Genomic DNA, 10,954 nt, shown 5'->3' with positions numbered 1-10,954 from the left:
GGGATTTGATTTGTGGGGCAGTGAACATGACAATTACTATTGCCTTCAAAGAAACTGACAACTGTGTTTTAGACTTCAAAGCACTCACGTTCCTTTTATCGTGTAACAGGTTGAACAACTATAGATGGCTCTGTCTTATCACAACATGTGGCTCTCCACACCACTCTTTTGCCGGAGAACACAATGATTAGAGTTTAGAGTTTCATCCCCTGCTGGTCCCTGCATGAGGCGTGACATTGTTCACTGCTACAGTATGTTGGAGTAATTTGCTTGAGATTTGCTCACATTTGGATTTCATTATAGGAAAGATTGCCAACACAGATATAATTAAAGCAGATACAAACCACCGGGGGAAGCTAAAGATGGATCTCTCACATATAATCTCTTCTGTAGACAGAACAGTACAGGAATCATATGCTTTGCCAAGGTCCATTATCTCAGTAAGTAATGGCCCAAAATGTATTCATACAAAAAAAAAAAAAAAAAAAGCATGTGAAGAGACAATGATCTTGATTCTACTGCCAGCCATCCCCTATTTGTTGGATAGCACAGGCGCTCTTTTAAAGTTTGCTTGGGGATAATCTTGCCTTAAGGCACCAAAGGTGGCAGACGATGGCAAATGATGTATTTATGGTCTTATCTGAGACTTTCCTACACCTTTTAACCAGTGAAGTCGCTCATGTTTACTGCATAAGGATTTTTAAGACTCAATTTACAAAGATAATAGAGAAAGAGCAATTTCTATCCAATGAAATATTTTACAGCTAAACTTTATAGTAAAACATATGTCTACTATATAAATTGACATGATTTTCACAGGTTTTCCAATGACTGTGGGAACTCTGAAAAGAGGACATCCAATAAATGACTACTTATAAAACATTTCTGGATGATCTTGGGATTCATGGAAAACATTAATGGGACAACATATAAACAAACATATCAAAAACCAATCAAAAAAATCCCAACAAATGAGTCATAGGTCTGAAAGGTCATACATTTAATCATGCTGGATTTTATTACAAGGATTTAAAACCAATGTCTATTTTTGCATGCATTTCTGGCTTTTTCCATTGCAGTTTGACAAATTCAGTCCATGCACCATTCGCATGTCAGACGATACAAGGAGCATGCTGTGTTTAGAATGGTTTGAGTATTGTACGTTATTTAATACCGCCGAACCTCCTGACACACTGGACACGCAATAAAATACAGGGGGGAAACAGGCATGTGAGATGCTGGCATTGCACATGGTGTTTGGATTTGCTCAAGAAATTCCCCATGTCATTTGTGTGAGACTCTCCAAATGCAGAGACCGACTCTGACAGTTTTACACGGCACCAGATGGCGAGCAATCCTTCCCACTGTCCCTCTGGCTTCTGGCATGGCACAGCTTTGAAACGCACACAAATACACACACAACACACACAAATTCGTGAACCCTTCCATCGCATTAGAACTGCTCTGGCAAATCAATATGCCCAAAAACCACAGGGATTGGTTTCGCACTGTTTTCAAACTAGGCCAAACTCGAGCTACCGTAAAATGTACTGTACCACCGGAGGGTGGGCAGCGATCTATTTTGGAAACAAACGGAAAACTTGTAGGCCGTGTCTCAGCAAATCTATCCGAGAGGCACTAAAATCACACACACAAGGAGGCTGTGTGATTGTGGAGAGCCAGTCTGTAGCAGCAGCTAGCACGATGCTAACCAATAACGAAAATACATTACAGTCTCTTTTAAAGACGAGCGAGATGTGGTAATACTGTGAGAGTTACTGAAGGTTAATACATTAATATATCTTAAAAGAGTAGCCCATAAAAGCAAACACTGGGATGGAGGGCTGGAGCTGAACACTGTCTAACACATTAGGATCAATGCTAAAGCTTAATCAACTTCTATTTCTGTATTGAGCTGTTCATTTCAATGCACACACAGAGAGAGAGTGAGAGAGTGAGATAGAGAAGGGAGAAAAAGGGAGAGATAGAAATATTATGTTAAAGGCTGAATACGAATCAAAATGACACTTTCCATAATTAGGGTACAAAATAGGGTTCCTTTTTTTTTTTTTTTTAAACAACAAAGGGCCAGTGACAGGGGGTGCTTAACCTTCACAAAATGCTGTTCGTCCATCTCATAAGGTCAAAAGAAATATTATATAAGCCGTTTTAATTTCTATTACTTTAAATGAGGTTTGCAATTTTTGCAACCCCGTTACCAAATTACAGTTTTAATATATATATAAAACCAGCCCATCTGGCACCAACAATCATCCATGCAATTATCTAATCAGCCAATCGTGTGGCAGCAGTGCAGTGCATAAAATCATGCAGATAGGGGTCAGGAGCTTCAGTTAATGTTCACATCAACCATCAGAATGGGGAAAAAATGTGATCTCAGTGGTTTGGAGTGTGGCATGACTCTGAATGGTGGCATAACAAAAAAACATCCAGTGAGTGGCAGTTCTGTGGATGGAAACGTCTTGTTGATGAGTGAGGTCAACAGAGAATGGCCAGACTGGTTCGAACTGACAAAGTCTACGGTAACTCAGATAACCACTCTGTACAACTGTGGTGAGAAGAATATCATCTCAGAATGCTATTCTGAGATGCGGGTTGGCCTATTTTGGCGGCTTACACAATGGGGGACTTACACAATATTAGGCAGGTGGTTTTAATGTTGTGGCTGATCAGTGTATATATATATATATATATATATATATATATATATATATATATATATATATATATATATATACAGTACTGTGCAAAAGCACATAAGATGTTTCAGAAAAGCATTTGTCTTAAGATGGTTATTTATATCTTCAGCTTTAGTGTGTCAATAGGAAATATAAATGTTAGACTCCCAAACATTACTTTTGCAAATAGAAAAGATTAGAATAGAAGAACAGGGAGCCCTGCAACAGATGTCATGGCCCCCACAAAGCCTCCTACTGAACATCGTGTCTGTCTGAGATAACATGTAGAGACAGAAGCAATTGAGACAGCCTAAATAGATAGAAGAACTATGGCGAATTCTTCAAGAAGCTTGGAACATCCTATCTGCCAACAACCAAGAAAAACTATGTCCAGGTGTACCTAGGAGAATTGGTGCTGTTTTAAAGACAAAGGTGGTCACACCGAATATTGATTTAGCTTTTTTAGGTTTACTGGAATTTGTATGACATTAAGTGATAAATGAAAACTATTATTTCATTATTTTTAAAGATATCCTCACTATGCAACATTTTTCACAAGTGTCTAAAACTTTTGCACAGTACTGTATATATATATACACTACCGTTCAAAAGTTTGGGGTCACTTTCCTGAAATGTTTCTCATGATCTTAAAAATCTTTTGATCTGAAGGCGTATGTTTAAATGTTTGAAATTTGTTTTGTAGACAAAAATATAATTGTGCCATCATATTAATTTATTTAATTACAAAACTAAAATTAAAAAAAAAAAAAAACGTTTTTGAAATGGATGACTTGGACCGAATAATTAAGAAAAGCAGCCACTAAGTGCCCAGCATGTAGATGGGAACTCCTTCGATACTGTTTAAAAAGCATCCCAGGGTGATACCTCAAGAAGTTGGTTGAGAAAATGTCAAGAGTACATTTCTGCTAAATCTAGGCAAAGTGTGGCCACTTTGAAGATGCTATAACACAGTTTTGATTTATTTTGGATTTTTTAAGTCACAACATAATTCCCATATTTTCATTTCTATTATTCCATAGTTGTGATGAATTTACTATTATTCTAAAATGTGAAAAAAAATAAAAAAATAAAAAAATAAAGAATGAGTAAGTGACCCTAAACTTTTGAACGGTAGTATATATATATATATATATATATATATATATATATATATATATATATATATATATATATATATATATATATTACCACCACAGTATTCTGTATTGTCTTTAAAAGAATTCTGCGGTGGAAATGTTGGTTATGGAAATGACATTTTTGACCATTTTGAAATAAAATTGTTGACTGATCTGTCCAAATTTCATACCTAGCACTTTATGTATCCTAAATAGGCCTACAATTAAATAATATTTTCACACTTTTTGAATCAATTGAAAAATTACAGCTTGTTTGGAAATGACGGCAAATAAAAATATGCTGTTTACAAGTGATATTTACTGTATCTTGAATTTTCATATATCATTTTTTTCTCATATTTCAAGCATGCTCTTCACTGACACTTTTGTCGACTAACTTTTGGCTTCATTATGGGCAAACTTGTTTGGTGTGGTGGGAATCACAACACTACTGGACAGTCGTAATTTTTGAAACACTAATGAAATAATTTTTTAGACTTAGATTTAAATTATCATAATTTTAATCATGTAGAAATTTGTATTTTTAGAAAGGATTTTCAAGTTTAATACTGAAGGTCTGAGTCTGGGGCAGGCTTAAACAGTAAAATCTATATAAAAAGTAATTTGAAAAGTACCAAATATAATTTATGAAGGCATGGTAAAAAAGTTTCCAAGTTTAATGAGACCTTTATGAAAACGTCCAGTAACAGTTTTGTGCACAAAATATGCAACACTTTACATTTTTGGTCATTAAAATTTGTTACAATTTACAAATATTTTGTGTACAATTAATTAAATGTCAATTGAATGAATTTTCAATTTATGACAAGGTTATATGATTTCAATATTAGATACTGCCTTTATTGCTTAAAAAAGAAGAAGTAAAAAAAGACCTACACCAATTTGTACCCTATTCCTGGAAAATGCCTTATTTCTGCTGAACAACCCTCAGCATACAGCATATGCTGTCAAAAAAAGTTAAACAAGCTCACTAAACCTTTGTGCTACTTGGCATTTCTTCACAGGGCTCTTCATCCTACCCCATTCAACCCTTCTGTCAGGTAAACTCACCCTCACCAACCCCCAACGAACCCCCAGGAAGCAGCAAGGTGAGGCATAGCCCACTGGCACTGCAGGCAAACCCGTTTATTTATAGGCTCTTAACCAACTTTATATCACATTTGCCAATGTCAGTCCTGTGTCCTAATCTAGCCTTCTGTCAGCACGTCATTAGTAAATGTTGATACCCACTCTACAAACACACACACACTACCTTCATTCTACCACTTGGTTTAGTGGCAAAGAGAGTGCAGATGTGAATCGCTAACAACCGAGAGCAACATTTTATTGTTTAAATGTTGTTCTTTCACAGCTAATAAGAAATAATGCCGTTCTGGTGTTTTGTTCGAGGGATAGTTTACGCCCCAAAATGACAATTCTATCATCATTTACTCACCCTCATGTCGTTCCAAACCAGACTTTGTGTCTTCCATTGAGCACAAAAGGAGATGTTAAGCATAATTTTGGGGATCAATAGTCTCAGTCACCATTCACTTTCATTGTGTATTTTTTCCATACAGTGAAAGTGACTGGTAAGTAGGACTGGGTAAAAATATCGATTTTTACGATGCATCGTGATCTTCCTTTGAACGATCTCGAAATCAATTCTTAAATCCCAAGAACGATCTTTTAATCTATGCTCAACCCTCTACTACATAGATTGTCTGGTAAATGTTCAGACTGAACTCAGCAGTGATTGTGTAGTATAGTAGGGAAGATGTTCAGCGGTGTGAACCTTTCACTGCGTGTTGAGAGTAAAAGTTTGGTTTGACCGGTTTTTAAAATGTGTTTCCAAAGACAAGATCCACACATTCCATTCGTCAATTAATAATGTCTCTTTTAATATCCTTTCTGTTCTTTACAACAAAAAACAAAAAACTTAACATCACAAGAGACAGTACCAATTTTGAGCACATGTTCTACAAATCAATGTAAATCATTTTGAATGGTATAAATGATGCATTAAACAATAAAATATGTAACAAAATAGAACATATGCAATATAATATCATATTTACTGATGGAATCTCTGGATTTGTTCATTTTTAAAAAGCTAAAATGTGACAAAAATGATGAAAAACTAATACAATATAATTATTAAAATTAATATTTTCATAATGTACCTTGTTAGAAGGTACCCTTTATAATTAACAGCATTAGCTGGGAGAGAAGTTCTTTCATGTGTCAGCGAAATTGACTTTTTAACTGAAATATACCCATGTGAATCAATATCGAATCGATATGGAACCAAAATTGGAATAGAATTGAGACTCGGAATCGAATCAGGAAATCTATATCAATACCCAGCCCTAATAGTGAGTGAGGCTGTCTGTCCCTAACATTTTTCCTAATATTTCCTTTTGTGCTCCACAAAGGAAAGAAAGTCATACAGGTTGGAAACAACATGAGGGTGAGTAAATGATGACAGAATTTTCAATTTTGGGTGAACTTAATGAAATTAATGTGATAGCATGGCTCTGATCATTTGGTTTTGAAAGAATTTGATGAAAAATTTCAGACTTTGGTATCTTGGCATATCTGAGCACAGTCTAAGACACTTTTGAATCTCCAGAGGAGACACAATAATGGGATTTTATCTCAGACGACAAATCTGAGAATCAGGAGGTTTCAGCAAATATCTCTTTTGTGATTTTTTTCTTTTTTTTTCTTTTGGGTAATGTCTTCTCTTCCCGAACAGATACTCTCATATTTCTTGCAATTGTGAAAACAGCTCCGCTCTCTCTCTCTGCCAATTCCAAGGAAAATCGTTCCATATTTGAATATCACATTTAAATCAATATCAAGTTGCTGCCATTTGTGCTTCCGCAGTTGGTGTTGTTTTGTTTCTGGCGACAAGAGACAGTGCACGATTTTTATTGGGTCACCAAAAACAAAAGGGAGACTAAATGGACAATGGACGTGACTTTACACCAAACAGCTGCGTTTGCTGTTTAAGAGACACCATGAAATGTCACTACTACCAAATTCAGCCACAAGATTAAAAGACACAGGACAAGCCTAAAAATAGGCAGAAAAAAAATCACTCAGAGTTAAATTTAGCGCAAAGTTATCTGGATTTGAGAGATGAGAGCTTTAACTATGTGTCCTTGACTTGTCTTTGCTGGCATGTGACTCATTCCACACTGCTATTGACAATACTGATGATACTATTTGGAAAACACACATACAGAATTACACACATGCACACCGCTCTTCCACTCGCTCTCTTCGTTTGCGACCAGGGCATCTCCTCTGGTGTGAGAGTGCGTCTATTTCTGCTGGGTGGTGGGCGGCTCCAGCTCTGGACCACCGTAGTATTGGCTGCAGTTGGGGTCCCCCCTCACTTTGGGGGATGAGGGTATCTGTTTACCAGTGTAAGGGTTGACACACCAACACTCGCCCCTTTGTCCGTGGGTAGACATGTGGCACTGGAAAACAAGAGAAGGATGAAAATGAGAGTGATGGGTGTTGGGAACAGTATTTGGGTGATGTTAAAATACTTTCTCCTATCCCGTCTTTATATGCAGAGCCAGCTATACACCGATCAGCCACAACATTAAAACCACCTGCCTAATATTGTGTAGCTCCCCCTCGTTCCACCAAAACATTCTGAGATGTTATTCTTCTCACCACAATTGTACAGAGGGAATATCTGAGTTACCGTAGACTTTGTCAGTTCGAACCAGTCTGGCCATTCTCTGTTGACCTCTCTCATCAACAAGGTGTTTCCTTCCACAGAACTGCTGCTCACTGGATGTTTTTGGTTTTTGGCACCATTCTGAGTAAATTCTAGAGACTGCTGTGTGTGAAAATCCCAGGAGATCAGCAATTACAGAAATACTCAAACCGGCCTGTCTGGCACCAACAATCATCCATGCGATTATCTAATCAGCCAATCAAGTGGCAGCAGTGCAGTGTATAAAATCATGCAGATACGGGTCAGGAGCTTCAGTTAATGTTCACATAAACCATCAGAATGGGGAAAAATGTGATCTCAGTGATTTGGAGTGTGGCATGATTGTTGGTGCCAGACGGGCTGGTTTGAGTATTTCTGTAACTGCTGATCTCCTGGGATTTTCACACACAGCAGTCTCTAGAATTTACTCAGAATTGTGCCACAAAACATCAAACACAAAAACATCCACTGAGTGGCAGTTCTGTGGACTGAAATGTCTTGTTGATGAGAGAGGTCAACAGAGAATGGCTAGACTGGTTCGAACTGACAAAATCTACGGTAAGTCAAATAACCACGCTGTTTTGGCGGCACGAGGGGGACCTACACAATATTAGGCAGGTGGTTTTAATGTTGTGGCTGATTGGTGTAAGACATTCATAGGTTGACTTCAAAGAAAAGTTTAAACACTCAGTACATTCACATGTGCAATTAAATCGAGCTAAAGTGGGTTTTTGCATAGCCGAGCTAAAGTCTTCATCTGTCTGTCCAAGTATACATGACATAATGCGTAATTGAACATTTTAAGGAAAGACATCAGCTGAGGAAGTGCTGAAAATACATGTTGCTCGTCACCTCTGCCTTTTGGTCAAGCTGAGGCCAACAGCTGTCTGATTAACATGTATACATACTGAACGAAGCCGAGCTACAGTCGCACGGACCCTTTTCACAGACATATTATGACGTGTTTCCGCCTTATTTAACAACGTAAATGTAGCAAACTTTTTTATATTTTTATAATATATTTTATGTTGTGAATTTATAACATATTACTTTGTATTATATTACCCTAGAATACGTTTTAAAAATCTAGTTAACACAGCTGCGGAGTGACAGAAAATGTTGCCTATTTCTCTCTTCTTACAGCAGTTATCCAGCGCTCTTTATTTTTATCTTGTTTTGCAAAGCTGTGAAAGCGCAATCGTTGATCATTTATTTTCCTGTTGGAGCAAACGGGTAAGCAAACATTTAATTTGCTGTGGTCTCTCATTCACCGCCATTCAACTTTACCTACTATGATTCTACTTCTGTTCTACAAACCCGGAAATGTGAAAAGTGTCCATTATCTAGGTCTGTTAGTAGTTTACATGACATTTAAAAAAAAAAACAAAAGACAAATTATTGTTTTAGTATGAATGAAATCGAACTTTTAAAGTGCATGTAATGTGCATTGTTCACAACCGGTTCCATTCTTTAAAAATATGCTGGAATTGTACGATTTTCATGACTTCCGGTTCCGTAAACGGTTCCTGTACGTGCAATTTGCAGCCGATGCATATGAAACACAGTACATACTGTAAACACTCTAACAGTGTTTCCTGCAGTGCATTTCAGCAACAGTGCTGCCCTCTACTGAGTCTACAGCGTAAAACACACAGCACTACCAGTGTATTCTGATTCCCGAACAAATTATTCTTATGAGCCGGCTCTTATGAATCTACAGCGCAAAACATGTGCCACTTTTGGCATAGTCCAATTCTCGAAAGACTGATTCTAATGAGCCGGCTCCTTTGAATCTACAGTGCAAAACATGTGGCACTTCCAGTACAGTCCGATTCTGAATTGAATTACCCTAATGAGCCGGCTCCTTTGAATCTACTGTGCAAAACATGCAGTGTTTCCAGTATAGTCCGATTCCCGGACGAATGACTCTAATGAGCCGGCTCTTTTGAATCTAAACCACAAAACATACGCCACTTCCGGTATAGTCCTATTCCCGAATGAATGACTCTTATGAGCCGGTTCATTTGAATCTAAAACGCAAAATATGCAGCGCATCTGGTATAGTCTGATTATCGAACTAATGACTCTAATGACCCACATCTGGCCAACGTAACTGTCAACGAACAAAGGAAATGTGTCTAGGATATCACAAAGGTGCCTTTTACATCCCCTTCTATTTTCTGTGGTAAGACCAGAAAAACCTCTTGTTAATGGTCGTCAAATGACTGATACGGCCATCTCAGCAAGGAGACCCTCACTTCTAAAGGGCAGAGATGATGGTCAATATAATCCTCACATGCTAAAACTCATCCAAGAGAGAGATTGAACAGAATCTCATTGGATTTGAACTTTTGGAAACTCTCTTTAGCCGGACCAAAAAAAACAAAACAAAAAAAAAAACAGCCAAACCCCTCCTCAGAAAAAAAAAATAAATAAATAATAATAAATGATCTTCTCTACACTACGACTTACATGATGGGGAGTCATGAGTCTCCCTTGCGGGAGGCCTCACTTCAAAGCCCCACCTTATCATTCCAGCACCGAACCATCCGGCATACAAAAACATAGATGGAGAACAACCAGTACTTTCTACTGATCCAGCCAAAGAGCCAAAGAACCAAAGCAACGCAAAGAAACACAATGCAACAAAATGCAAGTACACCTCCAGACTTTTGCTAGAAAGTGCTGGTGTTTTATATGAATACTTCGGGTAACCCGATTGCAAATCGAGGTATAATAAGTGAAGTATTGGTGGTTCTCAGGGCTTGGCCAATAGACTCCAGAAATGTCAATTTTCTCCATTACAGGTCATTTCCATTCACCTTCTGTTACAGCTCATTCACCAACCTGTTTGTATGTTTGTCTATGTGTATTAGTTTAGTTTTTATGTAGAAATAAAGTCTTGTTTGTATTCAAAGAGGATTTGACTGTGGTATATGTTGATAAATAATCTTATCAAATGATTCATAAAGGTCTACGCTCTGTGCTCACTCAATATTTCAACATATTTGTGATATTATTTTTGATGGCCATGAGAACAGTATTACTCTAAAGAGTTAACAGATTCGTCTTATCAACTCAGCGTGGCTGAGTGATCAGACATACATCTTAAATCTTTCAATATTCCTCGAATTAATAATTCCCTTCTTGAGCTAAAATTCCTCATATATAAATTGTGAGCAGATACAATGAGCCTGTTGTATTGCATATTTAATGGTGGAGAATTTTTATTCAGATTTCTAATCTGATCATTTGTCATTTATCCTTCATATAATGGTGGTCGAACACAGCCAAGATTCTTAAACTAATTTACATATAAAATTCTTACATATTATTGGTAATGAATTCTGGCAGTTGTAAATATACCCTGCCACAAAGTTACT

The 10,954-nt window shown here is 37.2% G+C and overlaps 1 protein-coding gene across 1 annotated transcript in view; it reads right to left on the bottom strand.

The window, feature by feature from the left end:
* Positions 1–3,909: 3,909 nt before the first annotated feature.
* The window catches only part of igfbp2b (insulin-like growth factor binding protein 2b), a 47,340-nt gene continuing 40,295 nt past the window's right edge, over positions 3,910–10,954 (bottom strand). Inside the window, exon 4 of the mRNA XM_051710964.1 lies at positions 3,910–7,323. Within this exon, the coding sequence (XP_051566924.1) occupies positions 7,165–7,323 (159 nt within the window). The 3' untranslated portion in view covers positions 3,910–7,164. The remainder of the gene's footprint in view (positions 7,324–10,954) is intronic.

The sequence above is a fragment of the Myxocyprinus asiaticus genome, chromosome 11 (assembly GCF_019703515.2).
Source record: "Myxocyprinus asiaticus isolate MX2 ecotype Aquarium Trade chromosome 11, UBuf_Myxa_2, whole genome shotgun sequence".
In the NCBI taxonomy this organism is placed as follows: Eukaryota; Metazoa; Chordata; class Actinopteri; order Cypriniformes; family Catostomidae; genus Myxocyprinus; species Myxocyprinus asiaticus.
The sequence above is the reverse complement of the archived record's forward strand: the minus strand, read 5'-3'. Positions and strand labels throughout refer to the sequence as shown.